Source organism: Crinia signifera, chromosome 4, assembly GCF_055691185.1.
Source record: "Crinia signifera chromosome 4, ASM5569118v1, whole genome shotgun sequence".
Lineage (NCBI taxonomy): Eukaryota > Metazoa > Chordata > Amphibia > Anura > Myobatrachidae > Crinia > Crinia signifera.
This window is the reverse complement of record NC_139220.1, coordinates 3,117,315-3,136,892: the sequence shown is the minus strand read 5'-3', so window position 1 is coordinate 3,136,892 and position 19,578 is coordinate 3,117,315. Positions and strand designations below refer to the sequence as shown.

The 19,578-nt window shown below is 48.6% G+C and overlaps 1 protein-coding gene across 1 annotated transcript in view; it reads right to left on the bottom strand.

Annotated features, from left to right (window-relative positions):
• The window catches only part of LOC146073556 (solute carrier organic anion transporter family member 1C1-like), a 55,950-nt gene that overhangs the window by 18,126 nt on the left and 18,246 nt on the right, over positions 1-19,578 (bottom strand). The window contains 3 exon segments of the mRNA XM_083180751.1: positions 3,895-4,041; positions 8,952-9,058; positions 9,147-9,279. Coding sequence (XP_083036877.1) covers positions 3,895-4,041; positions 8,952-9,058; positions 9,147-9,279 — 387 coding nt within the window.

Below are 19,578 nucleotides of genomic sequence, written 5' to 3'. Positions count from 1 at the left end.
CGGGGGTATGTGCTGTCAGGTGCCCCGGGGAATGTGCTGTAGTATGGTTAGCTGCCACGGGGTATGTGCTGTCAGGTGCCGCGGGGAATGTGCTGTAGTGGTTAGCTGCCCCGGGGGTATGTGCTGTCAGGTGCCCCGGGAATGTGCTGTAGTGGTTAGCTGCCCCGGGGAATGTGCTGTAGTGGTTAGCTGCCCCGGGGAATATGCTGTAGTGGTTAGCTGCCCCGGGGGTATGTGCTGTCAGGTGCCCCGGGGAATGTGCTGTAGTGGTTAGCTGCCCCTGGGTATATGCTGTCAGGTGCCCCGGGGAATGTGCTGTAGTATTTTTAGCTGCCCCGGGGGTATGTGCTGTCAGGTGCCCCGGGGAATGTGCTGTAGTATGGTTAGCTGCCCTGGGGGTATGTGCTGTAGTGGCTAGCTGCCCCGGGGTATGTGCTGTCAGGTGCCCCGGGGAATGTGCTGTAGTATGGTTAGCTGCCCCGGGGGTATGTGCTGTCAGGTGCCCCGGGGAATGTGCTGTAGTATGGTTAGCTGCCCCGGGGGTATGTGCTGTCAGGTGCCCCGGGGAATGTGCTGTAGTGGTTAGCTGCCACGGGGTATGTGCTGTCAGGTGCCGCGAGGAATGTGCTGTAGTGGTTAGCTGCCCCAGGGGTATGTGCTGTCAGGTGCCCCGGGGAATGTGCTGTAGTGGTTAGCTGCCACGGGGTATGTGCTGTCAGGTGCCGCGAGGAATGTGCTGTAGTGGTTAGCTGCCCCGGGGGTATGTGCTGTCAGGTGCCCCGGGGAATGTGCTGTAGTGGTTAGCTGCCCCGGGGGTATGTGCTGTCAGGTGCCCCGGGAATGTGCTGTAGTGGTTAGCTGCCCCGGGGAATGTGCTGTAGTGGTTAGCTGCCCCGGGGGTATGTGCTGTCAGGTGCCCCGGGGAATGTGCTGTAGTGGTTAGCTGCCACGGGGTATGTGCTGTCAGGTGCCGCGGGGAATGTGCTGTAGTGGTTAGCTGCCCCGGGGGTATGTGCTGTCAGCTGCCCCGGGGAATGTGCTGTAGTGGTTAGCTGCCCCGGGTATGTGCTGTCAGGTGCCCCGGGGAATGTGCTGTAGTGGTTAGCTGCCCCGGGGTATGTGCTGTCAGGTGCCCTGTGAATGTGCTGTAGTGGTTAGCTGCCCCGGGGGTATGTGCTGTCAGGTGCCCCGGGGAATGTGCTGTAGTGGTTAGCTGCCCCTGGGTATGTGCTGTCAGGTGCCCCGGGGAATGTGCTGTAGTATTTTTAGCTGCCCCGGGGGTATGTGCTGTCAGGTGCCCCGGGGAATGTGCTGTAGTATGGTTAGCTGCCCTGGGGGTATGTGCTGTAGTGGCTAGCTGCCCCGGGGTATGTGCTGTCAGGTGCCCCGGAGAATGTGCTGTAGTAGGGTTAGCTGCCCCGGGGGTATGTGCTGTCAGGTGCCCCGGGGAATGTGCTGTAGTATGGTTAGCTGCCCCGGGGGTATGTGCTGTCAGGTGCCCCGGGGAATGTGCTGTAGTGGTTAGCTGCCCCGGGGGTATGTGCTGTCAGGTGCCCCGGGGTATGTGCTGTCAGGTGCCCCGGGGTATGTGCTGTCAGGTGCCCCGGGAATGTGCTGTAGTGGTTAGCTGCCCCGGGGAATGTGCTGTAGTGGTTAGCTGCCCCGGGGTATGTGCTGTCAGGTGCCCCGGGGAATGTGCTGTAGTGGTTAGCTGCCCCAGGGTATGTGCTGTCATGTGCCCCGGGAATGTGCTGTAGTGGTTAGCTGCCCCGGGGGTATGTGCTGTCAGGTGCCGCGGGGAATGTGCTGTAGTGGTTAGCTGCCCCGGGGGTATGTGCTGTCAGGTGCCCCGGGAATGTGCTGTAGTGGTTAGCTGCCCCGGGGAATGTGCTGTAGTGGTTAGCTGCCCCGGGGTATGTGCTGTCAGGTGCCCCGGGGAATGTGCTGTAGTGGTTAGCTTCCCCGGGGTATGTGCTGTCAGGTGCCCCGGGAATGTGCTGTAGTGGTTAGCTGCCCCGGGGAATGTGCTGTAGTGGTTAGCTGCCCCGGGGTATGTGCTGTCAGGTGCCCCGGGGAATGTGCTGTAGTGGTTAGCTGCCCCGGGGTATGTGCTGTCAGGTGCCCCGGGGAATGTGCTGTAGTATGGTTAGCTGCCCCGGGGGTATGTGCTGTCAGGTGCCCCGGGGAATGTGCTGTAGTGGTTAGCTGCCCCATGGTATGTGCTGTCAGGTGCCCCCAGGGAATGTGATGTAGTGGTTAGCTGCCCCGGGGGTATGTGCTGTCAGGTGCCCCGGGGTATGTGCTAAAGTGGTTAGCTGCCCCGGGGTATGTGTTGTCAGGTGCCCCGGGGAATGTGATGTAGTGGTTAGCTGCCCCGGGGTATGTGCTGTCAGGTGCCCCGGGGTATGTGCTGTCAGGTGCCCCAGGGAATGTGCTGTAGTATGGTTAGCTGCCCCGGGGTATGTGCTGTCAGGTGTCCCGGGGAATGTGCTGTAGTATGGTTAGCTGCCCCGGGGGTATGTGCTGTCAGGTGCCCCGGGGAATGTGCTCTAGTGGTTAACTGCCCTGGGGTATGTGCTGTCAGGTGCCCCGGGGAATGTGCTGTAGTGGTTAGCTGCCCCGGGGTATGTGCTGTCAGGTGCCCCGGGGAATGTGCTGTAGTGGTTAGCTGCCCCGGGGTATGTGCTGTCAGGTGCCCCGGGAATGTGCTGTAGTGGTTCGCTGCCCCGGGGTATGTGCTGTCAGGTGCCCCGGGGAATGTGCTGTAGTGGTTAGCTGCCCCGGGGAATGTGCTGTAGTGATTAGCTGCCCCGGGGGTATGTGCTGTCAGGTGCCCCGGGGAATGTGCTGTCAGGTGCCCTGGGGTATGTGCTTTCAGATGCCCAGGGGTATGCGCTGTTAGATGCCCCAGGCTATGCGCTGTCAGATGCCCCGGGGTCAGAAAGTCAGATGATGTCATGCTGTGATGGGTCTTTGGAACCGCCGGTATTACCTATATGCAGAGGAGTGCTGTCAGATGCCCCCAGGGTCAGAAGGTCAGATAAGGTCATGGGGTGATTGGTCTTTGGAACCGCTGGTATTACCTATATACAGAGGAGTGCTGTCAGATATCCCCGGGGTCAGAAGGTCAGATAAGGTCATGGGGTGATGGGTCTTTGGAACCGCCAGTATTACCTATATACAGAGGAGTGCTGTCAGATACCCCCAGGGTCAGAAGGTCAGATAAGGTCATGGGGTGATTGGTCTTTGGAACCGCCGGTATTACCTATATACAGAGGAGTGCTGTCAGATACCCCCGGGGTCAGAAGGTCAGATAAGGTCATGGGGTGATTGGTCTTTGGAACCGCCGGTATTACCTATATACAGAGGAGTGCTGTCAGATACCCCCGGGGTCAGAAGGTCAGATAAGGTCATGGGGTGATTGGTCTTTGGAACCGCCGGTATTACCTATATACAGAGGAGTGCTGTCAGATACCCCCAGGGTCAGAAGGTCAGATAAGGTCATGGGGTGATTGGTCTTTGGAACCGCCGGTATTACCTATATACAGAGGAGTGCTGTCAGATACCCCCGGGGTCAGAAGGTCAGATAAGGTCATGGGGTGATTGGTCTTTGGAACCGCCGGTATTACCTATATACAGAGGAGTGCTGTCAGATACCCCCGGGGTCAGAAGGTCAGATAAGGTCATGGGGTGATTGGTCTTTGGAACCGCCGGTACTACCTATATACAGAGGAGTGCTGTCAGATACCCCCGGGGTCAGAAGGTCAGATAAGGTCATGGGGTGATTGGTCTTTGGAACCGCCGGTATTACCTATATACAGAGGAGTGCTGTCAGATACCCCCGGGGTAAGATAAGGTCATGGGGTGATGGGTCTTTGGAACCGCCAGTATTACCTATGTACAGAGGAGTGTTTTCAGGTCCAGAGAAGTCATCAATGTACGAAATTCCAAGGGGGGTAATGGGACTTTCTCCAATTCCTCGCAGCATATTTCCAATTAAGACATAAACCCACATGTAGGAGCCGCCTTCCTTCACGCACTCTGTAAATACATAGAGGTACTATAAATGTGTCCTCATACATGTAGCTGCGATACGTCATGCAGTGCGAGATGGCTGGCGTCAGTGAGCCGGCAGGTCACGTGCAACTCAGCTAACGTCAACGTTTGTATGCAGATATAGCTGCAGTCACACACATCATATAGGTATGCCACATAACATTTTAGTCAGCAGAGTCTGCTTGTGTGTCTGAATGATACAATTCCTTGTTTTTTTTAGACTGTCTATGACCACCACTAAATATTTATTTTCTTAGGATTACAGGGGCCAACATTTTGTGGGAGTACAGGGGGCATCTTTCCCTAGGAGATCAGGGGGCACATTTCCCTAGGAGATCACAGGTCACCATTCCTTAGGAGATCACGGGTCACCTTTCCTTAGGACATCTTGGGGCAACTTTCCCTAGGAGATCAGGAGGCATCTTTCCCTAGGAGATCAGGGGGCACATTTCCCTAGGAGATCAGGGGGCACATTTCCCTAGGAGATCAGGGGGCATATTTCCCTATGAGATCTTGGGGCATATTTCCCTAGGAGATCAGGGGGCATATTTCCCTAGGAGATCACGGGACACCTTTCCCTAGGAGATCAGGGGGCATATATCCCTAGGAGATCTTGGGGCACCTTTCCCTAGGAGATCAGGGTGCACTTTTCTCTAGGAGATCAGGGGGCATATTTCCCTAGGAGATCAGGGGCCACCTTTCCCTGGGAGATCAGGGGGCACCTTTCCCTAGGAGATCAGGGGGCACCTTTCCCTAGGAGATCAGGGGACACCTTTCCCTGGGAGATCAGGGAGCACCTTTCCCTGGGAGATCAGGGGGCACCTTTCCCTAGGAGATCAGGGGGCACCTTTCCCTAGGAGATCAGGGGACACCTTTCCCTAGGAGATCAGGGGACACCTTTCCCTGGGAGATCAGGGAGCACCTTTCCCTGGGAGATCAGGGGGCACCTTTCCCTAGGAGATCAGGGGGCACCTTTCCCTAGGAGATCAGGGGACACCTTTCCCTAGGAGATCAGGGGACACATTTCCCTAGGAGATCAGGTGGCATATTTCCCTAGGAGATATGGGGCACATTTCCCTAGGAGATCAGGGGGCACCTTTCCCTAGGACATCTTGGGGCATATTTCCCTAGGAGATCAGGGGCACAATTCCCCAGGAGATCAGGGGGCATATTTCCCTGGGAGATCAGGGGGCATCTTTCCTCAGGAGATCAGGGGGCATATTTCCCTAGGAGATCAGGGGGCACCTTTCCCTAGGAGATCAGGGGGCACCTTTCCCTAGGAGATCAGGGGGCATATTTCCCTAGGAGATCAGGGGGCAACTTTCCCTAGGAGATCAGGGGACATATTTCTCTAGGAGATCAGGGGGCACCTTTCCCTAGGAGATATGGGGCACATTTCCCTAGGAGATCAGGGGGCACCTTTCCCTAGGAGATCAGGGGCACATTTCCCTAGGAGATCAGGGGGCTCATTTTCCTATTAGATCAGGGGGCCTATTTCCATAGTAGTACAGGAGACACCTTTGCCTATGAGATCAGGGGGCACATTTCCCTAGGAGATCAGGGACATATTTCCCTAGGAGATCAGGGACATATTTATCTAGGAGATCAGGGGGCACATTTCCCTAGGAGATCAGGGGGCACATTTCCCTAGGATATTAGGGGGCCCCTTTCTCTACGAGATCAGGGGACACATTTCCCTAGGAGATCAGGGGACACATTTTCCTAGGAGATCAGGGGGCATCTTTCCCTAGGAGATCAGGGGGCACATTTCCCTAGGAGATCAGGGGGCATCTTTCCCTAGGAGATCAGGGGGCATCTTTCCCTAGGAGATCAGGGGGCACATTTCCCTAGGAGATCAGGGGACACCTTTCCCTAGGAGATCAGGGGGCACCTTTCCCTAGGAGATCAGGGCGCACTTTTCTCTAGGAGATCAGGGGGCATATTTCCCTAGGAGATCAGGGGCCACCTTTCCCTGGGAGATCAGGGGGCACCTTTCCCTAGGAGATCAGGGGGCACCTTTCCCTTGGAGATCAGGGGACACCTTTCCCTGGGAGATCAGGGAGCACCTTTCCCTGGGAGATCAGGGGGCACCTTTCCCTAGGAGATCAGGGGGCACCTTTCCCTAGGAGATCAGGGGACACCTTTCCCTGGGAGATCAGGGGACACCTTTCCCTGGGAGATCAGGGGGCACCTTTCCCTAGGAGAAGAGGGGGGCACCTTTCCCTAGGAGATCAGGGGACACCTTTCCCTAGGAGATCAGGGGACACCTTTCCCTAGGAGATCAGGTGGCATATTTCCCTAGGAGATATGGGGCACATTTCCCTAGGAGATCAGGGGGCACCTTTCCCTAGGACATCTTGGGGAATATTTCCCTAGGAGATCAGGGGCACATTTCCCCAGGAGATCAGGGGGCATATTTCCCTGGGAGATCAGGGGGCATCTTTCCTCAGGAGATCAGGGGGCATATTTCCCTAGGAGATCAGGGGGCACCTTTCCCTAGGAGATCAGGGGGCACCTTTCCCTAGGAGATCAAGGGGCATATTTCCCTAGGAGCTCAGGGGGCAACTTTCCCTAGGAGATCAGGGGACATATTTCTCTAGGAGATCAGGGGGCACCTTTCCCTAGGAGATCAGGGGGCACATTTCCCTAGGAGATCAGGGGGCATCTTTCCCTAGGAGATCAGGGGACACATTTCCCTAGGAGATCAGGGGGCACAATTACCTAGGAGATCAGGGGGCATCTTTCCCTAGGAGATCAGGGGGCACATTTCCCTAGGAGATCAGGGGGCATATTTCCCTAGGAGATCAGGGGGCACATTTCCCTAGGACATCTTGGGGCATCTTTCCCTAGGAGATCAGGGGACACATTTCCCTAGGAGATCAGGGGGCATATTTCCATAGTAGTACAGGAGACACCTTTGCCTATGAGATCAGGGTGCAGATTAGAATTCCTAACCTGGGGTATAGGAAATAAATAATAGAACTAGATCGTTGAAAAAAATCTGTAATAGATTGAATTGTCTACAACCATCTGACCAGCAACCTGTCTGACAACTCCCTGCTTGCTACTCTCCAATCTGGATTCCCCCTGTACACCACTGAAACTGCCCTGACCAAAGTCACCAATGATCTTCACTTGGCCAAATCCTAGAGTCACATTTCCCTGATTTATCTCCCTCATGTGGTGTGTGTGTATATATATATATATATATATATATATATATATATATATATATATATATGTAGTGTGTGTGTGTGTGTGTGTGTGTATATATATATATATATATACTCCCCCCCCCACCCATTGACCATTGATTCTTTACCCGGAGACCCTTATGGGCACTTTCCCATTAGAGATTTCAGATTATCAGCCTGTTGCACATTCTAGACCCCACAAGACATCTCATACCAGCAGGTTTGTACGTACTCTCCCATGTCATATTTCCCTATTCTTACTGACCACCTCCAGTTGTAGACCACATATATTATGGGTTCAACGCGCTGATAATCCAGATGCCCTGACTAGCACGGTTACCCATGGGGTTTACATGTACTCTCTTAGTGCAATGTTCCTACCTTTGCTATATAACCTGTCCTTTCATATGAACTAGTCAGTGACATTATACATGTGTATGACCTACATGCCAGGCTTTGCTGCTAACATTGCCAGCATTGGGCCCCGACTCCTAATGGCGGCCTCAGTCAGGGATGGCTACAGGGGGAGGGGCAGCGCAGGGTCCGGGGGCTGTGGCTGCGGCTGTGAAGCAGGCAGGCCGCATTGTCTGGTAAGTGCTGAGTGTGCGGACACTGGGGACAGTGCGTCAGAATTTGATAATTCAGAAGATATGCTGGCTGCTGATTGACTCAGAGTGCTCACTCTACCAGCCAATCAGAGCCCATTTCCATTTTCAATTCCAACTGCTGCCGCACCCATAGCTCCCAGGCGCTTCACGCTGCCTACACTCCGGATCAAACGCTGCCCGGGTACCTGTATTCGCCCCGGACTGCCCGCTGCACCCACAACCGCAGAGGGGGGCGCACTTCGAACTTTTGCTTGGGCACCAGTAGGCCTGGAATAAATACTCCCATAATCCCACAGTCCACTCTGGCCAGCTGATGACTGTCACCTTTCCTCCCCTCTGGTATCCGCACTTCACTCCGGAATCCGAGACTTCTCCCTCATTCTATCAGACTACCTCCCCATCCTGTACATCAACCTGTCATCGAAAACCCACCTGTCCACATAACCATATGACCATGTACAGAAGTCTGCCCCACCCTCTTTCACCCTCCATCTCCTATAGCTCGTGCCCACCAGCTATAACTGGACCCCATCCTTGGTTCTCTGCCCTGTGACCACCTCTGACAGTGGCTCTATGCCTGCACCAATGAGTGTACATTAATGTTGATGATGATGACAGTCTGCTGAAGGGGGTATGAGAACATATTGAGCAATCCATTGGTCATCTGCAATTGGAACAAGGTTAGCCATCCGACACTGAACGTATAATAATGGCGTCTCAGCCACAGTCCCACCTGCTGTGTTCTACATAGATCATGTTATGTGGCCAGGTCACCAAGGTCGTGTCATGGCGGGGACAGAAAAACTAAAGAAATAAAAAGGTGATTGCTCCTTGTGATATTTTAGACCTGGGGTAGCCAACTACAGTCCTCGAGAGCTACCAACAGTGCATGTTTTCCAGATCTCCTCACAGAAGTGAAGTATTTAGCTGCACCTGTGGATCTTTTGGAATGTGTCAGTCAGTAATGAGTGCACCTGTGCAGCAGCTAGGATGTCTGGAAAATGTGACCTGTTGGTAGCTCCCGAGGACCGTAGTTGGCTACCACTGCTTTAGTCCATAGAGAAATGTAGTTGGGTGTGGATTCAGTTTGTACCTGGATTAATGGCCTCAGTAACTGTCCCATTGGCCAAGCAGGGGGAAACACTGAAAGTGGAATTATTTTGTGAGCTCCGGTGTGTCCTCAGCGATTCATATCGATATCTGTGGAGAAATCAGACATTGAGATCATCACAGAAGAGGAGAATCCATGAATTATATGATACGGAAATGAGGCAAGGGCGTCACGTACGGTCCCATGAAGAAGTGCGGCGTAGCGGTGAGAAAACTTCCCAACGCCATCACGATGCAACCGGCTGCAATAATCCGCGGCCTGTGGAGTCTCGCCCCAAAATAGCTAACGATGGCGATCATCAGTAAGTTACCTGCACGGTAAAGTGAGAGAGCAATGACAGACTGCGCTGGTCAGAGGCACGTGGTCATATGTAACAGAGACACGTGGTCATATGTGTCCGTCATGTGGTCATATGTAACAGAGACACGTGGTCATATGTGGCAGTCATGTGGTCATATGTAACAGAGACACGTGGTCATATGTCAGTCATGTGGTCATATGTAACAGACACATGGTCATATGTGGCAGTCATGTGGTCATATGTAACATAGACACGTTGTCATATGTCAGTCATGTGGTCATATGTAACAGAGACACATGTTCATATATGTCCGTCATGTGGTCATATGTAACAGAGACACGTGGTCATATGTGGCAGTCATGTGGTCATATGTAACAGAGACACGTGGTCATATGTCAGTCATGTGGTCATATGTAACAGAGACACGTGGTCATATGTGTCCGTCATGTGGTCATATGTAACAGAGACACGTGTTCATATGTCAGTCATGTGGTCATATGTAACAGAGACACATGGTCATATGTGGCAGTCATGTGGTCATATGTAACATAGACATGTGGTCATATGTGGCAGTCATGTGGTCATATGTAACAGAGACACATGGTCATATGTGTCCGTCATGTGGTCATATGTAACAGAGACACATGTTCATATGTCAGTCATGTGGTCATATGTAACAGAGACACATGGTCATATGTGGCAGTCATGTGGTCATATGTAACAGAGACACGTGGTCATATGTGTCCGTCATGTGGTCATATGCAATAGAGACACGTGGTCATATGTGGCAGTCATGTGGTCATATGTAACAGAGACATGTGGTCATATGTGTCCGTCATGTGGTCATATGTAACAGAGACACGTGTTCATATGTCAGTCATGTGGTCATATGTAACAGAGACACATGGTCATATGTGGCAGTCATGTGGTCATATGTAACATAGACATGTGGTCATATGTGGCAGTCATGTGGTCATATGTAACATAGACATGTGGTCATATGTGGCAGTCATGTGGTCATATGTAACAGAGACATGTGGTCATATGTGGCAGTCATGTGGTCATATGTAACAGAGACACGTGGTCATATGTGTCCGTCATGTGGTCATATGTCACAGAGACATGTGGTCATATGTGGCAGTTATGTGGTCATATGTAACAGAGACACGTGGTCATATGTGGCAGTCATGTGGTCATATGTAACATAGACAAGTGGTCATATGTGGCAGTCATGTGGTCATATGTTACAGAGACACGTGGTCATATGTCAGTCATGTGGTCATATGTAACAGAGACACGTGGTCATATGTCAGTCATGTGGTCATATGTAACAGAGACACATGGTCATATGTGGCAGTCATGTGGTCATATGTAACAGAGACACATGGTCATATGTGTAAGTCATGTGGTCATATGTAACATAGACAAGTGGTCATATGTGTCAGTCATGTGGTCATATTTAACAGAGACACGTGGTCATATGTGGCAGTCATGTGGTCATATGTAACAGAGACACGTGGTCATATGTGTCCGTCATGTGGTCATATGTAACAGAGACACGTGGTCATATGTCAGTCATGTGGTCATATGTAACAGAGACACGTGGTCATATGTCAGTCATGTGGTCATATGTAACAGACACGTGGTCATATGTGTCAGTCATGTGGTCATATTTAACAGAGACACGTGGTCATATGTAGCAGTCATGTGGTCATATGTAACAGAGACACGTGGTCATATGTGTCCGTCATGTGGTCATATGTAACAGAGACACATGGTCATATGTCAGTCATATGGTCATATGTAACAGACACGTGGTCATATGTGACAGTCATGTGGTCATATGTAACAGAGACACATGGTCATATGTGGAAGTCATGTGGTCATATGTAACAAAGACACGTGGTAATATGTGGCAGTCATGTGGTCATATGTAACATAGACAAATGGACATATGTGGCAGTCATGTGGTCATATGTAACAGAGACACGTGGTCATATGTGGCAGTCATGTGGTCATATGTAACAGACACGTGGTCATATGTCAGTCATGTGGTCATATGTAACAGAGACACGTGGTCATATGTGTCAGTCATGTGGTCATATGTAACAGACACGTGGTCATATGTCAGTCATGTGGTCATATGTAACAGAGACACGTGGTCATATGTGTCCGTCATGTGGTCATATGTAACAGAGACACGTGGTCATATGTGTCCGTCATTTGGTCATATGTAACAGAGACACGTGGTCATATGTCAGTCACGTGGTCATATGTAACAGAGACACGTGGTCATATGTGTCCGTCATGTGGTCATATGTAACAGAGGCACGTGGTCATATGTAACAGAGGCACGTGGTCATATGTAACAGAGACACATGGTCATATGTGTCCGTCATGTGGTCATATGTAACAGAGGCACGTGGTCATATGTAGCAGAGGCACGTGGTCATATGTCAGTCATGTGGTCATATGTAACACAGACACGTGGTCATATGTGTCCGTCATGTGGTCATATGTAACAGAGACACGTGGTCATATGTGTCCGTCATTTGGTCATATGTAACAGAGACACGTGGTCATATGTCAGTCACGTGGTCATATGTAACAGAGACACGTGGTCATATGTGTCCGTCATGTGGTCATATGTAACAGAGGCACGTGGTCATATGTAACAGAGGCACGTGGTCATATGTAACAGAGACACGTGGTCATATGTGTCCGTCATGTGGTCATATGTAACAGAGACACGTGGTCATATGTAACAGAGACACGTGGTCATATGTCAGTCAAGTGGTCATATGTAACAGAGACACGTGGTCATATGTGTCCGTCATGTGGTCATATGTAACAGAGGCACGTGGTCATATGTAACAGAGGCACGTGGTCATATGTGTCCGTCATGTGGTCATATGTAACAGAGACACGTGGTCATATGTAACAGAGACACATGGTCATATGTGGCAGTCATGTGGTCATATGTAACAGAGACACGTGGTCATATGTCAGTCATGTGGTCATATGTAACAGAGACACGTGGTCATATGTCAGTCATGTGGTCATATGTAACAGAGACATGTGGTCATATGTAACAGAGACACGTGGTCATATGTCAGTCATGTGGTCATATGTAACAGAGACACATGGTCATATGTGGAAGTCATGTGGTCATATGTAACAAAGACACGTGGTAATATGTGGCAGTCATGTGGTCATATGTAACATAGACAAATGGACATATGTGGCAGTCATGTGGTCATATGTAACAGAGACACGTGGTCATATGTGGCAGTCATGTGGTCATATGTAACAGACACGTGGTCATATGTCAGTCATGTGGTCATATGTAACAGAGACACGTGGTCATATGTGTCAGTCATGTGGTCATATGTAACAGACACGTGGTCATATGTCAGTCATGTGGTCATATGTAACAGAGACACGTGGTCATATGTGTCCGTCATGTGGTCATATGTAACAGAGACACGTGGTCATATGTGTCCGTCATTTGGTCATATGTAACAGAGACACGTGGTCATATGTCAGTCACGTGGTCATATGTAACAGAGACACGTGGTCATATGTGTCCGTCATGTGGTCATATGTAACAGAGGCACGTGGTCATATGTAACAGAGGCACGTGGTCATATGTAACAGAGACACATGGTCATATGTGTCCGTCATGTGGTCATATGTAACAGAGGCACGTGGTCATATGTAGCAGAGGCACGTGGTCATATGTCAGTCATGTGGTCATATGTAACACAGACACGTGGTCATATGTGTCCGTCATGTGGTCATATGTAACAGAGACACGTGGTCATATGTGTCCGTCATTTGGTCATATGTAACAGAGACACGTGGTCATATGTCAGTCACGTGGTCATATGTAACAGAGACACGTGGTCATATGTGTCCGTCATGTGGTCATATGTAACAGAGGCACGTGGTCATATGTAACAGAGGCACGTGGTCATATGTAACAGAGACACGTGGTCATATGTGTCCGTCATGTGGTCATATGTAACAGAGACACGTGGTCATATGTAACAGAGACACGTGGTCATATGTCAGTCAAGTGGTCATATGTAACAGAGACACGTGGTCATATGTGTCCGTCATGTGGTCATATGTAACAGAGGCACGTGGTCATATGTAACAGAGGCACGTGGTCATATGTGTCCGTCATGTGGTCATATGTAACAGAGACACGTGGTCATATGTAACAGAGACACATGGTCATATGTGGCAGTCATGTGGTCATATGTAACAGAGACACGTGGTCATATGTCAGTCATGTGGTCATATGTAACAGAGACACGTGGTCATATGTCAGTCATGTGGTCATATGTAACAGAGACATGTGGTCATATGTAACAGAGACACGTGGTCATATGTCAGTCATGTGGTCATATGTAACAGACACGTGGTCATATGTGACAGTCATGTGGTCATATGTAACAGAGACACATGGTCATATGTGGCAGTCATGTGGTCATATGTAACAGGAGACATGTGGTCATATGTGTCCGTCATGTGGTCATATGTAACAGAGACACGTGGTCATATGTCAGTCATGTGGTCGTATGTAACAGAGACACATGGTCATATGTGGCAGTCATGTGGTCATATGTAACAGAGACACGTGGTCATATGTGTCCGTCATGTGGTCATATGTAACAGAGACACGTGGTCATATGTCAGTCATGTGGTCATATGTAACAGACACTTGGTCATATGTGTCAGTTATGTGGTCATATGTAAAAGAGACACGTGGTCATATGGGTCAGTCATTTGGTCATATGTAACAGAGACACGTGGTCATATGTGGCAGTCATGTAGTCATATGTAACAGAGACACGTGGTAATATGTGACAGTCATGTGGTCATATGTAACACACAGAAACACGTGGTTACATGTGACGGTCAGAGACACATGGTTCCATGTGACGGTCAGAGACACGTGGTTACATGTGATGGTCAGAGACACGTGATTACATGTGATGTTAAAGAAATGTGGTTATATGTGACAGTCCGAGACACGTGGTTACATGTGACAGTCAGAGACAAGTGGTTATATGTGACGGTCAGAGACACGTAGTTATATGTGACGGTCAGAGACACGTGGTTACATGTGATGGTCAGAGACACGTGGTTACATGTGATGGTCAGAGACACGTGGTTATATGTGACATCAGAGACACGTGGTTACATGTGACGGTCAGAGACACGTGTTTACATGTGACGGTCAGAGACACGTGGTTAGATGTGACATCAGAGACACGTGGTTACATGTGACATCAGAGACACGTGGTTACATGTGACGGTCAGAGACACGTGGTTACATGTGATGGTCAGAGAAACGTGGTTATATGTGACAGTCAGAGACATATGGTTAGATGTGATGTCAGACACACGTAGTTACATGTGACGTCAGAGACACGTGGTTACATGTGACGGTCAGAGACATGTGGTTACATGTGATGGTCAGAGACACGTGGTCATATGTGACAGTCATGTGGCATATGTAACAGAGACACGTGGTCATATGTGGCAGTCATGTGATCACATGTAACATAGACATGTGGGCATATGTCAGTCATGTGGTCATATGTTACAGAGACACATGGTCATATGTGTCAGTCATGTGGTCATATGTAACAGAGACATGTGGTCATATGTGGCAGTCATGTGGTCATATGTCAGTCATGTGGTCATATGTAACAGAGATATGTGGTCATGTGTAACAGAGACACGCGGTCATATGTCAGTCATGTGGTCATATGTAACAGGGACTCATGGTCATATGTGTTAGTCATGTGGTCATATGTAACATAGACACGTGATCATATGTGGCAGTTATGTGGTCATATGTAACAGAGACATGTGGTCATAGGTGGCAGTCAAGTTTTCATATGTAACAGAGACACGTGGTCATATGTGGCAGTCGTGTGGTCATATGTAACATAGACACATGGTCATATGTGTCAGTCATGTGGTCATATGTAACAGAGACACGTTGTCATATGTGTCAGTCATGTGGTCATATGTAATAGAGACACATGGTCATATGTCAGTCATGTGGTCATATGTAACATAGACACGTGGTCATAAGTGTCAGTCATGTGGTCATATGTAACATAGACAAGTGGTCATATGTGTCAGTCATGTGGTCATATGTAAAAGAGACACGTGGTCATATGTGTCAGTCATGTGGTCATATGTAACAGAGACACGTGGTCATATGTGTCCGTCATGTGGTCATATGTCACAGAGACATGTGGTCATATGTGGCAGTCATGTGGTCATATGTAACAGAGACACGTGGTCATATGTGGCAGTCATGTGGTCATATGTAACATAGACAAGTGGTCATATGTGGCAGTCATGTGGTCATATGTTACAGAGACACGTGGTCATATGTCAGTCATGTGGTCATATGTAACAGAGACACGTGGTCATATGTCAGTCATGTGGTCATATGTAACAGAGACACATGGTCATATGTGGCAGTCATGTGGTCATATGTAACAGAGACACATGGTCATATGTGTAAGTCATGTGGTCATATGTAACATAGACATGTTGTCATATGTGGCAGTCATGTGGTCATATGTAACATAGACATGTGGTCATATGTGGCAGTCATGTGGTCATATGTAACAGAGACATGTGGTCATATGTGGCAGTCATGTGGTCATATGTAACAGAGACACGTGGTCATATGTGTCCGTCATGTGGTCATATGTCACAGAGACATGTGGTCATATGTGGCAGTCATGTGGTCATATGTAACAGAGACACGTGGTCATATGTGGCAGTCATGTGGTCATATGTAACATAGACAAGTGGTCATATGTGGCAGTCATGTGGTCATATGTTACAGAGACACGTGGTCATATGTCAGTCATGTGGTCATATGTAACAGAGACACGTGGTCATATGTCAGTCATGTGGTCATATGTAACAGAGACACATGGTCATATGTGGCAGTCATGTGGTCATATGTAACAGAGACACATGGTCATATGTGTAAGTCATGTGGTCATATGTAACATAGACAAGTGGTCATATGTGTCAGTCATGTGGTCATATGTAACAGAGACACGTGGTCATATGTGTCCGTCATGTGGTCATATGTAACAGAGACACGTGGTCATATGTCAGTCATGTGGTCATATGTAACAGAGACACGTGGTCATATGTCAGTCATGTGGTCATATGTAACAGACACGTGGTCATATGTGTCAGTCATGTGGTCATATTTAACAGAGACACGTGGTCATATGTAGCAGTCATGTGGTCATATGTAACAGAGACACGTGGTCATATGTGTCCGTCATGTGGTCATATGTAACAGAGACACATGGTCATATGTCAGTCATATGGTCATATGTAACAGACACGTGGTCATATGTGACAGTCATGTGGTCATATGTAACAGAGACACATGGTCATATGTGGAAGTCATGTGGTCATATGTAACAAAGACACGTGGTAATATGTGGCAGTCATGTGGTCATATGTAACATAGACAAATGGACATATGTGGCAGTCATGTGGTCATATGTAACAGAGACACGTGGTCATATGTGGCAGTCATGTGGTCATATGTAACAGACACGTGGTCATATGTCAGTCATGTGGTCATATGTAACAGAGACACGTGGTCATATGTGTCAGTCATGTGGTCATATGTAACAGACACGTGGTCATATGTCAGTCATGTGGTCATATGTAACAGAGACACGTGGTCATATGTGTCCGTCATGTGGTCATATGTAACAGAGACACGTGGTCATATGTGTCCGTCATTTGGTCATATGTAACAGAGACACGTGGTCATATGTCAGTCACGTGGTCATATGTAACAGAGACACGTGGTCATATGTGTCCGTCATGTGGTCATATGTAACAGAGGCACGTGGTCATATGTAACAGAGGCACGTGGTCATATGTAACAGAGACACATGGTCATATGTGTCCGTCATGTGGTCATATGTAACAGAGGCACGTGGTCATATGTAGCAGAGGCACGTGGTCATATGTCAGTCATGTGGTCATATGTAACAGAGACACGTGGTCATATGTGTCCGTCATGTGGTCATATGTAACAGAGACACGTGGTCATATGTGTCCGTCATTTGGTCATATGTAACAGAGACACGTGGTCATATGTCAGTCACGTGGTCATATGTAACAGAGACACGTGGTCATATGTGTCCGTCATGTGGTCATATGTAACAGAGGCACGTGGTCATATGTAACAGAGGCACGTGGTCATATGTAACAGAGACACGTGGTCATATGTGTCCGTCATGTGGTCATATGTAACAGAGACACGTGGTCATATGTAACAGAGACACGTGGTCATATGTCAGTCAAGTGGTCATATGTAACAGAGACACGTGGTCATATGTGTCCGTCATGTGGTCATATGTAACAGAGGCACGTGGTCATATGTAACAGAGGCACGTGGTCATATGTGTCCGTCATGTGGTCATATGTAACAGAGACACGTGGTCATATGTAACAGAGACACATGGTCATATGTGGCAGCCATGTGGTCATATGTAACAGAGACACGTGGTCATATGTCAGTCATGTGGTCATATGTAACAGAGACACGTGGTCATATGTCAGTCATGTGGTCATATGTAACAGAGACATGTGGTCATATGTAACAGAGACACGTGGTCATATGTCAGTCATGTGGTCATATGTAACAGACACGTGGTCATATGTGGCAGTCATGTGGTCATATGTAACAGGAGACATGTGGTCATATGTGTCCGTCATGTGGTCATATGTAACAGAGACACGTGGTCATATGTCAGTCATGTGGTCGTATGTAACAGAGACACATGGTCATATGTGGCAGTCATGTGGTCATATGTAACAGAGACACGTGGTCATATGTGTCCGTCATGTGGTCATATGTAACAGAGACACGTGGTCATATGTCAGTCATGTGGTCATATGTAACAGACACTTGGTCATATGTGTCAGTTATGTGGTCATATGTAAAAGAGACACGTGGTCATATGGGTCAGTCATTTGGTCATATGTAACAGAGACACGTGGTCATATGTGGCAGTCATGTAGTCATATGTAACAGAGACACGTGGTAATATGTGACAGTCATGTGGTCATATGTAACACACAGAAACACAAGGTTACATGTGACGGTCAGAGACACATGGTTCCATGTGACGGTCAGAGACACGTGGTTACATGTGATGTCAGAGACACGTGATTACATGTGATGTTAAAGAAATGTGGTTATATGTGACAGTCCGAGACACGTGGTTACATGTGACAGTCAGAGACAAGTGGTTATATGTGACGGTCAGAGACACGTAGTTATATGTGACGGTCAGAGACACGTGGTTACATGTGATGGTCAGAGACACGTGGTTACATGTGATGGTCAGAGACACGTGGTTATATGTGACATCAGAGACACGTGGTTACATGTGACGGTCAGAGACACGTGTTTACATGTGACGGTCAGAGACACGTGGTTAGATGTGACATCAGAGACACGTGGTTAGATGTGACATCAGAGACACGTGGTTACATGTGACATCAGAGACACGTGGTTACATGTGACGGTCAGAGACACGTGGTTACATGTGACGGTCAGAGAAACGTGGTTATATGTGACAGTCAGAGACATATGGTTAGATGTGATGTCAGACACACGTAGTTACATGTGACGTCAGAGACACGTGGTTACATGTGACGGTCAGAGACATGTGGTTACATGTGATGGTCAGAGACACGTGGTCATATGTGACAGTCATGTGGCATATGTAATAGAGACACGTGGTCATATGTGGCAGTCATGTGATCACATGTAACATAGACATGTGGGCATATGTCAGTCATGTGGTCATATGTTACAGAGACACATGGTCATATGTGTCAGTCATGTGGTCATATGTAACAGAGACATGTGGTCATATGTGGCAGTCATGTGGTCATATGTCAGTCATGTGGTCATATGTAACAGAGATATGTGGTCATGTGTAACAGAGACACGCGGTCATATGTCAGTCATGTGGTCATATGTAACAGGGACTCATGGTCATATGTGTTAGTCATGTGGTCATATGTAACATAGACACGTGATCATATGTGGCAGTTATGTGGTCATATGTAACAGAGACATGTGGTCATAGGTGGCAGTCAAGTTTTCATATGTAACAGAGACACGTGGTCATATGTGGCAGTCGTGTGGTCATATGTAACATAGACACATGGTCATATGTGTCAGTCATGTGGTCATATGTAACAGAGACACGT